Source organism: Symphalangus syndactylus, chromosome 19 (genome assembly GCF_028878055.3).
Source record: "Symphalangus syndactylus isolate Jambi chromosome 19, NHGRI_mSymSyn1-v2.1_pri, whole genome shotgun sequence".
Lineage (NCBI taxonomy): Eukaryota > Metazoa > Chordata > Mammalia > Primates > Hylobatidae > Symphalangus > Symphalangus syndactylus.
This window is the reverse complement of record NC_072434.2, coordinates 82,110,627-82,132,544: the sequence shown is the minus strand read 5'-3', so window position 1 is coordinate 82,132,544 and position 21,918 is coordinate 82,110,627. Positions and strand designations below refer to the sequence as shown.

The 21,918-nt window shown below is 35.8% G+C and overlaps 1 protein-coding gene across 1 annotated transcript in view; it reads right to left on the bottom strand.

The window, feature by feature from the left end:
- RYR2 (ryanodine receptor 2) overlaps positions 1-21,918 on the bottom strand; it is a 784,036-nt gene that overhangs the window by 128,338 nt on the left and 633,780 nt on the right. The window contains exons 63-67 of the mRNA XM_055233438.2: positions 18,068-18,117; positions 6,503-6,563; positions 5,052-5,290; positions 3,464-3,545; positions 197-327 (exon numbers count right to left, since the gene is read on the bottom strand). Of these exons, the coding sequence (XP_055089413.1) occupies positions 197-327; positions 3,464-3,545; positions 5,052-5,290; positions 6,503-6,563; positions 18,068-18,117 (563 nt within the window). The remainder of the gene's footprint in view (positions 1-196; positions 328-3,463; positions 3,546-5,051; positions 5,291-6,502; positions 6,564-18,067; positions 18,118-21,918) is intronic.

Sequence of the window (21,918 nt, the reverse complement as noted above, 5' to 3'; positions counted from 1 at the left end):
TGCTGACCTATATGTATCATATATTCCTCATCTATCACAGGGCACATCACATAGAACACCAAACAATAACATTTAAGAACAAACAAGATTGGATATAGTAAACTGAAACAGCTCATTAAAAATCGCTATTGGACAATATGATAAATATCAAGTTTTAGCTTCACATCTCAAAGCACTGCACACGTTTCTGTGTTACCTGCTCTTTCTCGTGAAGACTTTGTATTGTAGATGGAGTAAATATTATGTTTGTCCAGATGAGTTTCCAAAAATGCTACAGGAAAGGCACCAGCAAAGGCAGCTAGACATTCTCCTAATGCAGAACGTTGCCTGTGAGTGGAAAATGCTTATGTTTTAATGTCTTCCAAGTGAGTAACTAAAAAAGTCATATTACAGTTAGTAAGTTTAACCTTAAAGGAATAATATTGGTACTAATAAAATTAACTCCCAAATCCAATTTCTGTATTGCTAAACATCATATGCTTTCAATAGCAATATCCTCACTATTTGAAAAAAAGCTAAATTATCTGTTAGCAAAAAATTATCTGTCAACTTATTTCCTCATATCTGATTGGACTAGTCTTTTTATTTCATTAATTCACTTTAAAATTCTGTTTCAATTAGTGATTCTCAGACTGATTCTAATAATTTGTGTTGCTATTCTGGAAATATCAATTTTTCTTTTGGATGACTTATGTTAAAATATCTATATTTGTAGATATTTTAGAAAAAGTTCCGCTGTAACTTTTTCTAAATATCTATTTTTTTAAAATATCTTTTCCTTACCTTTGAAATTGGTTTTTTGTTTTCCCCAATCACTTTATAATTGCAAAAATAATTGCACAAAAAAGACTTAAAAAACAAGCCACCAAAAACCAAAACATTATTTAAACCTAAAAAAAGACCTCGAATTCTGTCCAGATAAATACATAAGCAAAAATGACAATGACGAAAACAAAAGCAACAGCAATAAGAAGGAATTAGAGGGTTTGAAAAACCAGATATAAAAATTGTTTTAAAAATACTAACAATTCAGGCTATATGATATTGATTTAGTCATAAAAAATCAAGTAATAGAACAGAATAGAAATTCTAAATGTAATCTAGTAAATATATTACTTTACGTGATGGTTTTATTTTAAATCAGGGAATAAAATAAATAGTTAATAAATGATTACAAATGGTTGATGATTTTAAAAATTGAATTTGAATCCTACATAATACCCAAGAGAAATAAAATTCAGATACATTTCTAGTAAATTCCCTTCTTATCTCAGAGATGATCATTCCAGACATTCTCTACTTTCCTCAAGCTTTCCACACGTCTTTTCTCAGCCATCATCTGGCTTAGGACTCAAGGCATTCTTCACTGAGAAAACAGAAGCTACTAGACACAGACCTACCTGATATAGCTTCTACCTGTTTTCTGTTGCATAGAGAAAAGTTATAAGCTTCAAAAGTCGCCTTCTAAAAGACACATTCTCGACTACCTTGTTCCCTAAATTGTGTGATTATTCATAGGACAAACTATACCTTGCCACTATAATATTTATCAGTTTGCTTGTTTGTTTTGTTTGGTTTCCTCCACCAGATATAAAACCTATGAGAGTAGAGAAGTATCTTATTTCTGTATCCTAGTATCTGGCATTTAATAAATATTTAGGACATAAACAATAGGATTATAAAGTTAAATATAAGGAACTGGAAGCATGAAAAGTCTAGGAGAATAAATGTTTGAAATTCTAACTGCTAAATGTGTAATCTAAACTTATCAGAATCATAAAACTAAGGGGAAGAAACATACATGAAATAATTGATAGATTGATCATGTCAAAATTATATAAAATTTGATTATATAAAAATTCAACATTACCATGTCATAAAATGCTATCTGTATATAATTTTTATAGATTTTATATATTTATATATGTTTTATATATATATTTTATATATAAGCACTATATATATGTAAAGGTAAAAAATGCTAAAACTCACAAAAACAGGAGAAATAGGCAAGAGGTTAATCATTTTAATAAACAAAAGCATTATTACAAATCAGCATGACAATACATTAATAGAAAAATAGATGCAAGATGAGAAAAGGCAATTCATAAAGTAAAGAAACACAAATGGCAAGGTAAACATGAGAAAAATAGCAAGTAGATGGTAATCAGGAAAGTGCATTTGAAAATATAAATAGGGATCCTATATTTTAACTATCACATGCACAAGCACTACAAATTAAAAAAAAGATAATCTGAGTAAGGAACAAATGAGGAAATTAGCATTCACTTCTAAAACCTGAGAAAGTAAATGGAGTCGATTTTCTGAAAACACAGTGAAATGAGTACCGTAATCCTGTAATATAGGCATACCCTTTAACCTATAATTCCAAATTCTGAGAATACAGCTAAGGGAAAGAAGCATAAAAATACAATGGAATCGATGAACATAGATCTGGCATTATATATATTAGTGAAAAACAGAAAACAGCCAACATGTCAAAAATAAAGTCACATTTCAATAAATTATTATACTTTCTTAATATAGGTCACAAGCATAAAAATAATATGAAAATTGAGTTTACTTAAAATGAAGGTAAAAAATGTAAAATGTTCAGAGTAAACCCATCTATGTTTTTCCATTGATCTAATTTGCTATTTTTATGTACAACTGTCATCCTATTTTAATTATTGTAGCTTTATAGGTTTTAATATTTGGTAGGCCAAATGAGTACCTGTTCATTACTCTTTTATTCCCCTGCAAATGCTATTGGCTAGTCTCATGGGTTTATTCTTTGAAATAAACTTTTGAATGATTTTGTGAAGTTGGAAAAAGCAAATTTCTGTTTGAAATTGTATTGTAATTACAGATTAATTTGGGGAGAACTTATATGTATTCATAATTAAATCTTCTATCAGAATATGTTTTTATTTATTCTAGCCTTTTAAAAAAACTTCCCATTTTTCTTCTCTGGTTCACAGAAATTTCTTACTAAAGTTGCCAGTGATCTCTTTATTTTAAATTTACTGGGCATACCTTTTCTTATGCTACCTATTCATATCATTTAACACTGCAAACCACTCCATCCTGAAACTTGAGAACATGAGAAAATAAAACTAGGTTTAATAACTGCTCATATTCATGTTTACTTTGAATTTCTGATATATAATGAGAAATGATACTAGCAGATGCTTTCATAAGACTCAAACACTCTAAGTTGAAACTTCATATTAAGTATAGTCTTTACCATTAGTGCTTTACTTTCTTTGCAAACTCCATTGTCCTTTATTATATCAATTCTTATTTTGTTTAAAGATTGTCTAATTACTTCCAAGGAATTTCAAAGGTCAGTCGGGTTTAGCTTATAACTAGGAAACAGGTTATGAAATGAAGATTCTTGAAATAAATAGTTATGAAACTTGAAGCAGCAATTAATACAAAGTTAAACTTTAAAAATTCTTACCTCTCCACATAAATACTCTTGCTGGTTCCCAAAGCATATAAGCTAGTCAGAATTCTATAACAAGACACCTGGACATCTTCCACTAAGGAAAAAGAGAATCTCACTTGAAAGAAAAACCCACTTATTTATACATTGTCCTGAGAAAGCTTAAGCTATATACTATTCAGTTTAGGCTATATACTATTCATCCATAAAAAGAATGAAATCATGTCTTTTGCAGCAACATGGATGGAACTGGGGGTTGTTATCTTAAGTGAAACAAGCCAGGCACATAAAGTCAAATATCACAAGTCTTCACTTATAAGTGGGTACTAGACCATGTGTACACATGGACATAGAGAGGAGAATAATAGACAAGACTCAGAAGGGTGAGGGGGCAGGAGCAGGTGGATGATGAGAAATTATTTAACAGGCACAACGTTCATTATTTGGGTGATGGATGTCCTAACAGCCCAGACAACTGTACTTGTAACCCATAAATTTATACAAATAAAAATAACTAAACAAAAGGCACATCTGCTTTTTTTTGAGACAGAGTTGCTCTGTCACCCAGGCTGGAGTGCAGTGACAATATTGGCTCACTGCAACCTCCACCACCTGGGTTCAAGTGATTCTCTTGTCTCAGCCTCTCGAGTAGCTGGGATTACAGGTGTGCACCATCACGCCCAGCTAATTTTTGTATTTTTAGTAGAGACGGGGTTTCACCATACTGGCCAGGCTGGTCTCGAACTCCTGACCTCAGGTGATCCACCCACCTCAGCCTCCCAAAGTGCTGGGATTGCAGGCATGCGCCACTGCGCCTGGACTAAGCACGCTTTCTTAAAACAAAATTTAAAATAAATGTTCTGCCACTGGTAGTTGTGGCATCCACTGAGTAACTCAGCAGTTTTTGCACAGAGGTGCCCGTCACCTGAGGAATGTACGATGCACGAGTCTGAGTCGGTGATTCTGCTCAACAAAGGCTCATGTCCTGAGGAGGGCAGTGGGGAGCTGAAACAGCTCATGTGCTATTTTTTCCACGTAATCGTGGGCATTCTGTGTATATTTTTATTAACTACTGAATGCCAGCCCAAAACAGAAGATTAAAGCTTCCCTAAGAACTGTCAGAAACCTCTAAACAGAGGACACTTGAGCCACTCTAAAAGACCAATTATTTAGACACAGACTTTGCCTCAGTAGTCTTCACATTATTATGTTGTCAAGCTTGGAGAAACAATCTGCACTGACTCAGAAATAATTTGAAAACATTTACTGTTGCATGTTACATGGTTCAGCTGCATTAAAACGTTTACGTGAAAAGAGGCAATGTAGAAATAGTGATCATTTGGAAACTTCACCAATGTGGAAGTTATTTTCTATAACCAGTACCTTACTGGTCCTCTCTGTGGGTCCATGTAATTCAGAGATCTATTTCTATAAGAATGGTGTCTATCACTCAAATGTCAACCTGTAACGTTTTGTAATAAAAAAAGGCATTTTAACACATAAACAGTGTTTTAGTAACCCAGATGTGGCTATTACCGTTTTTGATTGTACTACAGGGTATTTTGATTTAAAAAAAAAACCTCCAAGATATAAATTTACATACATATTAGGTCTTCTCCAAACTGATGCTGGCCAATATGTTCAAATAATGATGACAGCATTGGCAGCAGGGCCACTGTGGTGTAATTGATAATCTGAGTAACCCCTTTGGGCTGGTTTCGGGTGTGAGTGAACTGGCCCTGCTTGAGGTTTTCCATGGTCTTCTCCAGATCCTCTGCGGCATTGTCCAGAAAAGCTCTGAGTGCACTTTTAACACTCTCCAGGCCAGTCTTCATCACTGTCCTAGAAAGTAAATAACGGAGGACTTGTATCTTCCAACAGGAACAAATGAAATATAAATGAAATGTGGTTCTCCTATGATGTTTATTTCTCCATTACTCTACCCACCTGGTAGCTAACTTTTAAAATCAATTCTAAAACAAGTTTTTTCAATATACTTGAAGTTACAGCAATACTGCCGTGTAAATTATCTTTTCCAAATGCCTTCATAGTCAACTTATTAAAACCTTGCTGCAAAAGACTGTGCTAATGTTGTATGCTTATCATTAATGGTCTCCAATTTAACTAACAAAACACAGCTTCTAAGTGAGTATAGTTAATCCCAAATCCAACAAAACTAGAATGTTTCCTGAGGCGATGGGTAGAAAAAAGACATTTCATGCCGGCTAGACCAACTCAACAAATGATACAGAATGTTTGTGTTTTAAGGTGTAGCAATCAAGTCTTTTCTAACGAAGCCACTGAAGGCTGAACTTCATACCCTAATGCCACTATTTCTAGTAGGAAGTGAAGGTCTGTAACGGTGTATCCTTTCTGCATTTATTATAGAAAAGACCTTAAATGAAATCTTAAACACAAGAATAGATAATCAAAGAGTACTGTGGAATATTCTCTTTAGGAGACATTTATAAACTTTTATTTAGATTTATCCTAGATATAAACTAAATGTATGGCTTAAAGGCTGAATCGATCATGCTAAATGAACTGATTTTGTATTTGGTCAACATGCTAGATTTCTGGTCAAGTTGACAGGGCAGAGTAGAAAGCACACAGATGGGAATTCATCTACCTACACACTTAGTATGCAATCTTAAACATCACTTTATTCATCTGTAAAATGAGAATAAAACTCTGTTTCCTAAAAAGCCAAATGTTATTATGAATGTTAAACACAAATATCATGCCTGGAAGCTAATAAGATCTCTAGAGTTGTCAGATTACCATTTTTCCTGCATGATACATTACCAATTCAACACTCCTTTATGGTCCTAGCTGCTACAGAAATTATTTGACATTAAATAATAATCTATATATGATCATAGAAATAAGCTGCCATTGTATTAATTTTAAAAAGTTTTTCTTTTCACCTACACTAAAGACTTCATTACAAATCCAAAGAATAAAATCCAGACACTGGGTCCTCCTTAACATTCTTATATATATACATGTATCATTATTATAGGAATTTATTGAGGTAAAAATGTATCCATTTACCTTGCATCCAAAGTCTGACCCAAAATATGAAGACAGTTGACAATTGATGTTGCATCATTGCCTAAAGAGGAAACAAAATGCCGTATAAATTGCCCTGAGAATTTCTCAATGTTCTTCTTTTCTACCAATATTTGTGCTAGAAAAATTAGTCAATGACACAACTCAACAGTAATAATTTAAAAGGTTTTTTAATAATCAAGTTTGAAATCATGCAGTTTTTCTGCTTAAAAGTGGTTATGCAAATGTAAGTAGAAAAGCAATAAAGCATGTCTCATCAAATAGCTGACATGCCCAAGAAGCATTCAAAAGCACTGCACCAGACTAAAAGAGTTTTAACGGAGGTTTTCAATCATCCCCTCTCCCTCCCATTTCATTGTATTTTTAAATCTTGTTGTTTACCAACTTTTAAAGTCAGCTCATATTCTTTATGAAATAAGGTCAGCTTAAAGTTTAAAAATTTTAATTCCATTTTAATTGCACCAAAAATTTCTGCTGTCTTATTTCATCCCACTGCATTAAGGTGAATTAATCTGCCTGAATTCAATTGCATGAAGGTGAATTAATTTCCTTGAATGTTATTGGTCTTTGGCAAAAACCAAAAAGCACCAAACCATCATGTAAAAAAAAAAAAAACCAGACGCTAAAGAAGTTAAATAATACTCCTCTGAGATTTTGAGATGGTAGTAACTCTTCTTGAAAGTAATATAAAATTCACTCATTTTGATTGGCATATTTTACAAGGAAGTACAGAAATATGAGTGATAAAAGCATTACATATATTTTTCTTTGTAAAGGGGATACAGAAAGCAAATAAAATGATGAATTCAAGGTAACAAAATAATTTCACCACTTACAATACAGGTTGACATGATCAGTTCCTCATTACACACACACACACACACACACACACAATCATCTCCTGGGTCCTGAGATTGACAACTATTATCTGAATGTAAGTTTTTGTAATACTGGCATATGTTATATTCTTTATACAAAAAAGTAACCTAAAATGAATGACCTAAGTAAACACTGAAATTAATAATTGCATTAGAACATGGGCAAGCCAGTTTAGTGATATGATACAAATAAGAAAAAATAAGGTATTTATTACTGAGATTCTGAGTTATTTATGAAAATATTCCCTCATCTTGTGCTTCAAGTCTCAGAATTCCTGGTAATAATGAAGACAAAATGAGCAGAATGGTAGGACTTTTTATTTCCCTGTCCATTGGCAGATGCCAGCTCTGGGGCTTCTCCTGGAACTCTTAGAAGTATTCATTTGATGATTAATTCACTTAACAAATAAAGATTAAAACCAGGCCCTCTCAAATTTCCAGTAATGAACAAAATAGTCCTCATGGTACTTGCATTTTAAAGGGGGATATAGATAACGAATCAGTAAGCAAAAAGAAAAAAAAATCATTTAGCAAAATAGCATATAACATAATAGCAGGCCACAGTTAAATATATTTATAAAAATATTTGTTATATATAAAAAGATTATATATAATTATATAATATATATTTATGTAAATATATATTATATAAATTACATATAATTATATAAACATATATTATATAAATTATATATATGTTTATATAAATATATAATTTATATATATTATATAAATTACATATAATTATACAAATATATATTAATATAAATATATTAATTTAAGTATATAATTATATAAATATATTAATAAAAATTATATGTAATTATATAAATATATTATATATAACAAATAATATATAATATGTAATTATATTATATATTATATAAAGTATACACACACACACACACACACAGAAACTGGGTAGAATAATAGGGAGAGCGCTCATGAGTCCTTCCTGGAGGCAGTGTTTGAGCAGAGGTTGGAAGGACATGAAGAAACAAACCATCCATGTATCTGAGAAGGAGACCCAGGTACTGGGAAGAGCACATGCAAAGGCTCTGAGGCAAAAAATGAACCTGGTGTTGCAAGCAAAGAGGGTCAAGTGGCTAACGTGGTCAGAGCAAGAGGAAAGAAGCAGAGTATGAGTTGGAGAGGTTGGGAGAGGTCAGGTTCTAGAGCCTGGTTTGAGCGAGCCCTTGGATTTTCAGTGCAGTAGGAAGACATTCTTAGGTTTTGAGCAGGTTGGGATATGATATGATTTATATTTTCAAAGAATTAATTCCCTATGTGGGAAATTCTGGAAGAGCAAGAGTGGAAGATAATTAGAGACCTACTGCAGGAACGGAATCAGTTCACAGATGATGGTGAATTGAGAGTAGGATATCAGTGGTGAAGAACTTGAGAATATATATTTGAAGGATTTACTTACGGATTGAATGTGAGGTGAGCGAGAAAGCAGTCAAGGATAACTCTAAGGTTTTCTGCCTGAGTAGGTGAAAGGTGGCACCACTGAATGGTATAGAAAGAGCACAAGAAGCAGCAGACTGTGGGAGGAAGGGGATGCGGTGGGGGGTGGGGGGTGGGGTCCTGACCCTTGCTTTGCACATATTAAGTGTGATGGGCCTATTAGTAATTCGGGTAAAGATGTAGAATAGGCAATTGATTAAAAAAAAAAAAAAAAAGTCTGCAGCGCAGGGAAGAGATCTAAGCCGGAGCTATACACTTGGGCATTGTAAACATACATTTAATTCTAAGCATCGTGGGTCTAAATGAAACTAGCCAGCATGAATATGAGTAAGAAGAAAAAAGGCCTAGGGCCTCCAGTGTTTGGAGGTAGAGAAGATAAGAAAGATGCAGTATAGACAATGGGAAAGAGAAGGCCCATGAGGAAGAAGAGATCCAGTGCAACGTGTATGAGTCCCTATGCCACTATTAATCAGCCCCAAATCAGAGAGGCATTTTCCTAAATACTCAGTTGTCTGTCCCTTTCCCTTCCAATCTGCTCTTATTATAGATTATCAGTGTTTGTACTTGGTACTCAGTTTTCCTGTGCCCTTCTCCATGAGGAGTGGCCAGGGATACTTTAAACGTCTATTAATATATGCTTGACAGGCTGGGATTTTTGTTTGCTTTGTTCCCTGCACCTAGAATAGTGTCTGACATACGGCAGGCCCTGAAAATATTTGTGGACTGACTTTGGGATGTAAGAAGAGTAGGAAACAGCACCAGCAGCCAGACAAATTCTATGGGTTGACTGAAACTGTGTATTAGGAATATGAAATTTCTGTGATTGCTAAAGGAATAAACTATAAACTCCACACATTTTTACATTTTGGTAGACCCCTTTTAGACACAGCACAACTTTAAATAGAAACACCTCTATGTAAAAAATGGGAAAGGGACTCTAAGAATGCAGAAAAAGTAGAGTCTTCAATATTTTAATTTGTAGATCAGGCAAAAGTGTCAATCCCATTAGCATGTGTAAGAAGCCTAAAATAATGATTAGTCTTGAAGAGGTAAAGCATGTGGTGAGGCTTTTCAGTAAAATAATGACTTAAATATTGTCCTTCTTAAAGCTATCCAGATTACCATAATCAGAAATGTCAATCATGGTATTAGGAAGAACAGGAAGGGCCAGTAGAGTTTTGTAAGATGATAAAACTTTCAGGTGGCAACTGGACTTTTATGTACTTAAGTTTACATAATTGCTTCATTGCTCTGGGTGGTGTAAAAACCAAAAGATTGATACTTTTCAACTCACAGTATTTCAAGGACCCAGCTATTTCCCTTCTCCTCAGATACGCATCTCTCATCACCTCTGAGCACTTAGGGAAACACTGATAGATTGCCTATTTTTCCTTAAGATTGTGTATTTATATCAGTGCATCAAGGTGTATGTAAACATAAAAAGTACATAATTAAAATAATAACTTACACCTGGGTCTAATAACAATAGGGACAGCATTAGGTTTTAAAAATTATAACAACTCTCATATACGACTCTCTAAATAATAAAAACAAATTACATAATATAAATATAAATAATTTTTGCATATTAATTCCAAGTTTTTTTTAAAATAAAGTTTCTATAACTCAGGAATTCTCAATGTTAAGTTTGACATATCATATGCCAGTTCTGTCTTATAATCTGATATACTGAGAATTCACAGAATGTTGACTTCTCTCTCTTCTGGAAACAGTGATAGCAGTCATTCTACTTTCTATTTTTCTCTACCTTTCCATTATTGTATTCTTTTCTCTGAAGAAATGATTAATCTTGGCAGAATTCTATTAATAATGTGAAATACCACTATGCCCGAACTTATAAATTTCTCTCACAATTATGAGGGAACAGAGAGAAACTGAAGCGTGTCAATGACTTTGTTATTTCTAAAGTCTGTGATATTGAATAGAGTAAAATTATCGGTTCCCTAATTTGGTGAGGAGTTTCAGTCAAACTGAGGACACATTTTGAGTAACTACATATTCTACTCATTTTTCAAAGCCAGGAAATTCTCCTATAATGCTATGTTCAACTGAAAGAATTATCTGTATCGCTCTAATACTATGTTGCTCTAATGCTATGTATACTTAATTACTTTCATTATAGGCATCTAATTCCAATATTTCTGAACTTCTCTAAAAAAATAGGATTTTTTTACAGTATATATAAGAAGTTAAATCTAGGAAATAGTTGTTTTGGCCATGCATATTGTCATAGTACTACAGAATTTTTAAATTAGAGAAAGATCTCAATGATCCTCCAGTTACGAATAACAAGGATAAGAAAAGAGTGACAGATTGCGCATGATTGAACCATTATATTCTCAACTTAATGGCACACTGAATCCTCAAATATGCTTCTATCCGCAGTGATTCTGAGTACTTTAAGTAATTCTTCTATCTTCTCTTTTTTTTTAGAAGGAGTCTCGCTCTGTCGCCCAGGCTGGAGTGCAGTGGCATGATCTCGGCTCACTGCAAACTCCGCCTCCTGGGTTCATGCCATTCTCCTGCCTCAGCCTCCCGAGTAGCTGGGACTACAGGCGCCTCCACCATGCCTGGCTAATTTTTTTGTATTTTTAGCAGAGACGGGGTTTCACCTTGTTAGCCAGGATGGTCTCGATCCCCTGATCTCATGATCTGCCTGCCTCGGCCTCCCAAAGTGCTGGGATTACAGGCGTGAGCCACCGCGCCCGGCCAATTTTTCTTTTATTATATGTGTCCTGCCAAACACAAGCACAATCTGAGCCTTGTTAGAGATAATACAAACATATTAATTTTCTAATATAATAACTTCTGAGATAAGACAGCAATCATCATTTAAATGTGTCAGTGTTTTTCGGGAGAGATATTAGAAGTATCAACATAAACTTAATCCACTAATTTATTGATTAGGGAGAAATAAGAGTCGATAGAATCCATTGTATTACTTTACTCAGTAGCTACTTTTAAAACTCATCCAAACCTAACATTAAGATTTATGCACTGGTATAAGTCAGGCATACTCACCTAGAAAAAAACTGAATATTTTAACAACAGCTACTGCTTCATGTTCAACACATAATAATATTTATCTTGTTTAATACTCCTGTAGCTAATATTGGAATTGTATTAATAATGTTATACATTGGGTTCTAGGTCAATATTATGCTCATTGTATTACAAAATACTGGCTTTTTGTAATAACATCAGGTATTCCTAGATGTACCTATGTCATTAATTCACAAATTCTCCACTAACTCTGAGGAGTGTCCAGTTCATTCAATATTTCACTAGGATGTTAAAAAGGCACCAGAAAACTGGAAAGTAGAAAAGGCCTATAAGGGACAAATCTTTCATGCCCGCCTTTTCAAATAGTTCCTGAAACTGAAAGGATCATTGTTGGTTGAGTTTCACGATCTTATTATTTTAAGGGTCATTAATTATGTGTTATTTTCTTTTCACTGTAAGTGGCCTAAGTGTTTTCATGGACCTCTTAAGGAATAAGAGAAAAAAAAACATGATTCTCACCAATTGTAGGATAATTAGGTACTACATTTTTCTTAATAATCTCTTAAGCAAAATAAACAAAGGAAAGCTGTGTTATTCGTGAATGTAAGAAAATTTCCAAGTTCTTAGCACTTGTCTCATAGTAAGTGTCTGTGTATTTATCTACCTTCTCTATTAGACTGTAGGCTTCTTGAAGGCCGGACCTGGATGGCTCATTCATTCATTCATTCATCATATATTCATAAAATATTCACTGTGTGCCAGACTTCCTGCCAGGCACTGAGAATGCAACAGGAAGACCTCAGAGCTGAGAGTTTTTGCGAGAGAAGAGAGATATTAATCCGGTAAGCACACCATCAGTGATATGAAGGAAAAGTACACGGCGCCAGAGACTGTTGTAATAGTAGGAGGAGGGAATATTACCAGGGAGGTCAGGGAAGCCCTTCCTGAGAGAGTAATATTTGGATTGAAGTCTGAAGGATGGATAGTTTGTTATGAGTGTGAAGGATTGAGGAGATGAGTAATTATGTGTGAGGGTCCTTTACTCAAGCGATAATTACAGCATGTGCAAAAACCCTGGGCAGAAAGGAATCTAACGCATTCAAGAGGCAGAGAGAAGGCCAAGGAAGCTGAAGAAGCATAGGGAGGAGGAGAGACTAGCCTGGGACAAGCGGACGGAGTGGCCCATGGGGAATAGAGGGTGAAACACTAACGTGGCTAGGTTAAGAAACGTGCTTTCTATCCTAAAGGCATGGGAAGCCACTGAATATGCAGGAGTGTGATCGGAGAAGTGTGTTTTGAGAAGATTCGATAAGATCATTGTGGAACACAGTTGAGAGAAGCAGGAGAGGATTCAGAGAGAATGGGCAGTATGCTCCTGCAATAGCACAAGCGAAAGATGTTTGCATATTGGTCTGGGTTCCGGAGTGGAAAGAGAAATAAATTTTCATTTTCCTATCCTCACATCTTGAGTGAGTGCCTTTCATGTGGCAGACACACAATACATGTTTATTGAATGAATGCATAAAATGAGTATCATTAAGGCATTCGATTTATTTTCATATGTAAAAAGAAAGCCTTTAAGGCGCTCTGATAAGCACCACCTGTGCCACCATCATTATTACTGTTGGACTCTTAGTTATCAGATGCTGCTTCCTCTAAAAATGATTGAAAGATTCTCACAGACTGTAATAGAAGGGCTGATGTATCCTCTAACTGCCTTGAAAATAGTAATCAGAATTTCTAGGTAGTAAAAGTCAGGGGTAACTCTGGGAATAAAAGCACTATTTCTTTAGTCAACACTGGGTCCTTGAAGATGGCAAATGATAAGGATATCAGTTGTCAACCTGCCTACGTCCTATTTCTGTCCTACCTGGATTTCCAAAATTCGTTATGTGCACCAACTTATAATCACTAGCAAGCATCTCAGAATTCAAACAGGGAAGCCTATATTTAGACAAGATGCTATTTTCTTTCTTTTTCATTCCATAAATTATTCTAATTGATTCATCAGAATCCTATGGGTAATATCGCTTGTCTTCCTTTTTAAAAACCTTAGCTTTCTAAACATAAAATAAAATGGTTTAAATGCCTCAAAAATAATAGATGAGGCATAAAAACACTATTATCTTAATTCCTGTATAATGTCCATCAATACAGGAGAAATATTTTAAAGTAGAAACAAAAAATATAAAAGCCAAAGTTTTGAGAATCCTCACTTCATATGTCAGAAAAATATTTCAACCACAGGCCAGGTTTGGAGATATAATTACAATGTGGCAGCCAACCTAGAATAAATATTCCATTACCCATCAAACTCTGCTCACCACAGTTACTACCACCAGAACACCTATTTTGTCTCTTCATTTTTTTTAATGCTCCTGTCTTGTCTCCACTTTCTGACATATTTAAGGTTAACGTGTATCTTTCTAAATCCTTACCTTCTCTGATCATCACAAAACTCAAGTATTTCCTTGTTAACCTCAACTTTCAATTCTGTCTTAATTTACTCTTAGGTTTAGGTCACGAAAAAATCTTTAAACCAAGATAGTACAGGAAATACAAGATAGTACAGGGAATATGTGAAGCTTAAATGCTTAAGACTTAAAGATTCGGCTGGGTGCGGTGGCTCACACTTGTAATCCCATTGATAATCAATGTATTTCCTGCCAGAATGCAAGAAAATGAAAAAAAATAGATTAATATGACCATACACAAACAAGCACCACATATATGCTACTGGGTCTCTCTGTTTGGAAAAATCCACATTGGCATAGCTGATAAATCTAAAAGTAAATAGTTGGGTTATAACACTTCTGATTCATTCTGGAAATGGGTGTATTATAGAGGCTTTACTGTGTGTATTTTTGTGTGTGTGGTGTGCAATGTTGGCTCACTGCAACCTCTGCCCCCCAGGCTCAAGCAATCCTCCCACCCCAGCCTCCTGAGTAGCTGGGACCAAAGGTGTACACCACCATGCATGGCTAATTTTTTGTATTCTTAGTTGAGATGGGGTCTCACCATGTTGCCCAGGCTGGTCTTGAACTTCTGAGCTCAAGTGATCTGTCCGCCTTGGCCTCCCAAAGTGCTGGGATTCCAGGCGTGAGCCACTGCACCTGGCCCTGTGTGTAGGGCTAAGTCTCCTAGTTTAGTATGTAATTTATGTAAATAAAGTATAATAAGCTTTGGATAAATAAAATCTAATAATTTTAATAAGACTAGAAACATCTTATATGTGAAAACTATAAGGTTACACTTTACATAGCACTTTAACATGAATTTTACACAAAATTGATCTCTAGGTTTATTAGGTATTTTAGCCCACTTTAACAATGAAAAAAATGCAGGTTCAGAGAATTTAAGTCTCTCGTCCAAATCATTCAGCTGTTAAGTTAGAAAAATAGGACTTACAGCTAGGTTTTCTGATTCCAAACCCACTATTCTCTCTAGGATGTCATATTAGCATCTACAGCCCATAATATGTGACGTTTAAATACTATACCAATACCCATAATATGTGAAGCTTAAATGCTTAAGACTTAAAGATTTGGCCGGGCACAGTGGCTCATACTTGTAATCCCAGCACTTTGGGAGGCCGAGGTAGGCAGATCACCTGAGGTCAGGAGTTCGAGACTAGCCTGGCCAACACGGTGAAACCCCGTTTCTACTAAAAATTAGCCATGTGTGGTGGCATGCGCCTGTAATCCCAGCTGCTCGGGAGGCTGAAGCAGAAGAATTGCTTGAACCTGGGAGGCGGAGGTTGCAGTGAGATGAGATCTCACCATTGCACTCCAGCTTGGTGGGCAACAAGAGCGAAACTCTGTCAAAAAAAAAAGAAAGACTTAAAGATTCGAATAATTTGGCAAATCCGTACTAGATATTTGATGAATAAAGCCATCCTGAAGTTTATATTTTTATAGGCAAATATCAAAGCAAATTTGAAACAATAACATACACTTTAATAAAATAAAAATGTGCAAAAATATGCTTTGAGATATAAAGAAACACATACCAGGTCTCCAATAAATTCCCCTTAAACATAAAAATAATAGTATTAAAAGGCTAAGGGATGAAACCACAACATCTAATTGAAATAGTAGGACCACAGAGGGAAGGAACTCATGTTAAGGTCTAGTTTTTCCCCCCTAACAAGCGTGACAAACTGTATTACACATTGATCTTCAGTGACCAAACTTAAATGACATATTCAACAAAAATGGAATTTCAAGAACAGCTGAAAAGATTTCATAGAATGGAGTCTACATATAGTTCCTTTGGAGATGGTTATAATTTGAAAAATGGCACAAGGGAGGCTCCTGGCATGTTGTAAACATTCTATGTCTTGGCCTGATCTATGATTAAATGGTTGTATATGCATACACATTTTCATCAAGTTGTTCTTTTTATTTGCTTGTATTAGAGACAGGGTTTTGCTCTGTTTCCTAGATTAGAGTACAGTGGTGTGATCATAGCTCACTGCTGCCTCAAATTCCTGGGCTCAAGTGATCCTTCCACCTCAGCATTCTGTGTAGCTAAGACTGTAGGTGTGCGCCACTGCACCTGGCTATTTTTTTTTTTTTTTTAATAGAGGCAAGGTCTTGCTATGTCGCCCCAGCTGGTCTTGAACTCCTGTCCTCAAGTGATTCTCTCACCACGACATCCCAAAGTGCTGGGATACAGGCATGAGCCACCACACCTAGCCAAGATGTGCTTAGGATTTTGTAGTTCAGGTATGGAATACCTCAAAAAAATTTTTAAAGGAAATTATATGAGGTATAACAGGAAAAGAAGAATATACAATAAGCAGGAAGTTAGAAATAGCACCATAGAAACTATTATTATGCTCGTTAATAAGACTGCAAAAGGGCAGCTGATATGTATAATTAGACGGTACTTGCTGAAGACAAATGGAGAATATTTGAATCCACTGTTATTCTGAGAGGGTTAAAGAGTTTATGAAAATCCTGCCTGAATAAGCCCCTGAAAATATTTCTCTGTTGAAGAGAAGTTAAACAAAAGTCAGTGAACCAGAAATTATTCTAAAGATAACTGCCCCATTGATCTTAAATAACTGAAATATTAATGTAAAAACTCAGGCAATTTTAATGAAGTACAAATTTTCATTACTAAATTTAAGAGCACCAAATATTGGATATAATACTAGAAACCAAATATAGCAATAACCTACTATATCCAGAAACTATTATTTCTCAAAAAATGTAATGTGAAGAACTTATTTGTGCATATGTGTGTGTGTGTGTGCGCGTGTGTATATATATATACACACCCATTCCTCAGTTTAACTGTGACTTTGTAGAAATGACCTAATTTTTTTAATCCTTAGCTTTTCCTGTAAATAGAAATGAACTTATAATACCTCTAGCAATACATTCAATGTTTTATTACTAAAATTACCCCAACACTGTCTCAAAACCTAGAGAGCAAAGGGCTCACATTTTCTTTGGCAGTTTATTAAAATCAGATGCAGGAAAGTGTGAAACACAAATTCCACCAGCCACTAGAGATTCTGAAGCCCCACGGCAGGGAAAATCTGCGGAAAGTGAGTGCCCACCCTGCATGGCTGTCCGGAAGCAGGTGCTCTGGAACATGGACTCCAGCTAGGTGAATTCTCAGAAACAAACAAACTGACTCTGGAGTGAGTGGTGCTAGAAAAGCCACTCTCGCCAAGTGAAGCTCCGAAGCTCCTTGGCTTCAGTGTCTTGACTATGACGTTCCAATGTTTGGAATGCAGAAGACATGCAAATCTGTAGTCAAGAGCATTAAAAAAAATAAGTGCAGTTTACAATTTTGATTTATAACATTTCATTATTTAATCTATCAGAGGTAACCAAACACAAATCCAAGGGTCTGGCTTTGTTTTGTTTTTACCCCTGAGATAAAATACGGCACAGCCTGCCACTTTCATTCATTTGCTCTTTAATAATAGTCTTTTTACTTCCAGTTATGCTTTGGACTAGTGTAAAAAAGATAGAGTCCTCAATTTCACCATACATAATGCTATTTATGAACAACCTCGAGGACCTTATCTTGACCTGCAACGACCATGCATGCAGCCATGCAAACATGCATCCATGCAACATCGCAGCACACAACACAGTGCAAAAATGGCAAAGAAAACCAAGTGATGGCCATGCTTGTATTTTTTCAAGGGTCTCCTTACCAAATAGTGAAATCCTATGCCTGACAAGAACTCCAAGTTTGCAGAATAGGCTGAAGACAAAAGAAAACAAAAGAGAAAAGGGAAGGGGGAAGGGAAGGTAGAAAAGACAGGGGGAAATTAAAAAAAAAAAAAAAAAAAAGGAAGAAGAAAAAAGAAAAAAAAACAGCTGATATATGAGCCGGAAAAAAGCAACATGATGTCACGCAGAAAGAATCAATTCTCTGAGCAGAATGTGGAGTAAAGGTATTAAAGAAAGAGTCTTTGAGTGCATATCTTTAACAAACATGGTTAAAAAAGCACATATTATAAGAAACCAAAAAAAATTGAAAGCAAAGCTAATTAATATAAAAGCAATCTATATGAACCCCATAAGGATATAACTACTGAAAAACCACCAGGAAAAAATTTGGTTTTATCTGCCCAAATGTACCACTGAAACTCTGGATTTAAAAAATATATATATATGGACATTATTTTACAACAGACGTATGGTGCTTTGGGCATACAATGTTACTTTAAGTCTTAATATGTTTTATTATTTGAAATCTCCTTCTTCCCCAACCTTGATCACACTCCTTACATAACGTAAGCATCCAGTGAATTTGAATACAGTAAAGTAGGAACAGAATTTGAGCAACTGATAATCACTCAGAGGAAAGCATTACAGATGTGATAACTTAAAGTGTCTGGATAGCAATAAGTTCAGTATATTTCTTATCTGCTCCAGAGCAGGTTCCTGTGTTTTTGAGTTCTTCATGGCAATTAGCAATGAGCCATTCCAGATAATGGCTGCCCACATTCAGCATTCAGCCTGACGACGCTGGTATCCACTAACTCTCAGATCAGACCCTTCAACCTGGGAGATCCCTGCTATTTGTCCTTTCTTTTCACCAAGCCTCAGCTGGGTGGGATCCTCACAGGTCCCTATTTTGAGAAATACTCTTCACTCATTTCCATGCTATCCTCCCATCTACTCATCCCTCAAAACTCAGCTCAGAATGAGTTTATTCCAAGAATAAACTCATTAAACTGAATAAACTCAGTAAAATAAGGATGTCAGCGTTCTGACATCCAGCCCTCTGGTATGGCTCCCAGCCCACGCTGCCAGAGGTCCATACCCAGATGCTCTCAGGGGCCATTTGCAAATCTCTGCCAATACAAGTGACATTAATTTCACATCTACTCACACTCTTCTCAGCTCTCAGAGAGCACAGGCTCTACCCAGCCAGCACTTACCCCAAAAAATCTAACCTTGAAGATCCATTTGTATAGTACCACCCACACTCAGCTTGATTTTTCCCAATAATGAGAACAGCTAAGTCCTCACTGACTATGTTCTCTTGCAAAACTCTGCATTAATAGCTGTGATCAAATGTACAGCTCCCCAGGACTAGGGATACAGACCAGCCATGGAATACCATGAAAGTGGCTGATTAGTGGCAGGATGGGAAGAGAGGGAAGCAGAGAAGGTAATGTTTGTGAGGTTGACCTCTTTTACAGTAAGTTTTGGCCATCACCCCTCACTTCTGTAACAATGTGGATTCATGTATTGATGAAAATTATGTAGGGTATTTTGTAGTTTTCCAAGAAAATATTCATCTACAAACGTCTGAGTGAATCTGAGGTTTGGGGGAATTTCTTATCAGAACAAAACATTTTTAAAACAACGATCTGTTAAAGTGGCTACCAGACATAAGGTTAGTCATGAGTCCCTTGACCTGCATTATTTATCTTTGTACTATAATTTTAAGACAATAAAACAGAGAAACTTTGTCCACGTGCCCTTATCTACTGAGCTTTATGGCTGACAGCTGTGCTTGCTAACTCAGCAAGGGTCTGCCTTTTTCTAAAGAGAATAATTCAGTTTAGAATGGTACATAGGTGCCCTTATCTACTGAGCTTTATGGCTGACAGCTGTGTGTGCTAACTCAGAAAGGGTCTGCCTTTGCCTAAAGAGAATAATTCAGTTTAGAATTGTACATACTTTGGATCCCTGTACTCCAATCTATTTTAAGTCATGTATTTCACCTATTCCTCTCTAGTATCCAGAGTGAAACATTCTGAGATATTCTTGATGATCCAGAATTTATAATGCTAGGATTAGGTCTTACTCAATTAATCCAAACCTAGGATGTTTTGCTATAATGGCAGACTGCTCTATGTCTCATTTATCAAATTATATGTAATGCCTGAAAATCTGTCAGAGAAAAATGACTTGACAATCTCTGCTGATTCCTCACCACATGTGCCACCAGAGAGAAATACAGATACAGAAGGCAAGGTCCTCAAAGAGGGCAAATTGTAACTCTTTCCCTTCCTGTGCAATCCGCTTTTAGGGCATGGTATTCATAGAAACTATAAGGATTAATTATTATAAGCTTTAGCCTATATTTTCTCTAAAAAATATTTTCTATAATACTGTTGTCCCCTTTCTCTGCTTCCCTTCATTACCAACACTCTCCAGAATTTATAAGGCATCTACTTCTTCAGCATTTACTCATTGTCTTGTACTGAAACACTCCTTTGCAGCTCACCAATGCCCCAATCAGCAAAGATAATAACCTTTTCTTTTTTGGAGTTCTGTCAACAGTACGTGGCATTGTTTATACTTAAATCTTGAAACTCTTACCCTCCTTGGATTTTGTTTACAGTATTTTTTTTTTTTTTTTTTTGCTTTCTAATTAATCATTCTTGATGTTCTTCAAAGACCTATTTCTGAAAACCCTGTAAATGTAATAATTCTCCAGGGTATTCAAAACCTTTTGCCTCTTTCTCTACTCTCCTTCAGTTTTATCTACTTTCAGAGCTTCAAGCATTATATATATATATATATGTTCAGATAATCCCCAAATATGTCACTTCTTGCTCTAATCTCTCGATTAACCCCACATGCTAATATTTCCAATCTGCTGGATTTCTCCAACTGAATGACCTGCGGGTACCTTATACTCTGATAAATACCTGACCAAATGTAACCTCTTCTTAGAAACAATTCTTTTTCTGAAATATGTTGTTCTATTCATGATACCAACAATGTTCCAACTACCCAGAGTGGAAATTTCAGCACCAAGTTGGACCTTTTTCTCCTTGCCATATTACTCATCGCCAAGGCATGTTGACTTTCTCTCTTCCCTGTTTCTCACCCCAGCTCCTGTTTACATCTCTTCTATATTCCCAGCACTCTGTAGATGCCTCCACTGACACTCATCACAACTTCTTGTAGAGTTACCCCTATATGTATGTGTCTACTCAGCTGTACTTCTAAATTTATTAAAGTTAGGAACTGTGTTATTGTGTGTGTGTTTACCTTCAGGCCTCAGAAGCATGCCGTACATAGCTGGCATTCAGAAATATCTGCTGAACGAGGCCAGGCGCCGTGGCTCGTGGGCAGATCACCTGAGGTTAGGAGTTCAAGACCAGCCTGGCCAACATGGTGAAACCCTATCTCTACTAAAAATACAAAAAAAAAATTAGCCGGGCATGGTGGTGGGTGCCTGTAATCCCAGCTACTCAAGAGGCTGAGGCAAGAGAATTGCTTGAACCTGGAGGCAGAGGTTGCAGTGAGCCGAGATCATGCCACTGGACTCCAGCCTGGGTGACAGAGTGAGACTCTATCTCAAAAGAAGAAGAAGAAGAAGGAAAAAAAAGACCCATCTGCTAAACGGATCAGCGGGCAGCACCACCTATTTGAGGCAGCACTTCCAACACTATAGACTGGGTTGCTGTCTAGGCCTCCAAGGGCCTGCCATGGCCTCCCCACTCTCCCACTCTCATCAATCACACTTTTGCTGCCAGACTATTTCTCAGAGGGAAGCTCTCATCCTTCTTTCACTTAAAAAGCTTCAATAGCT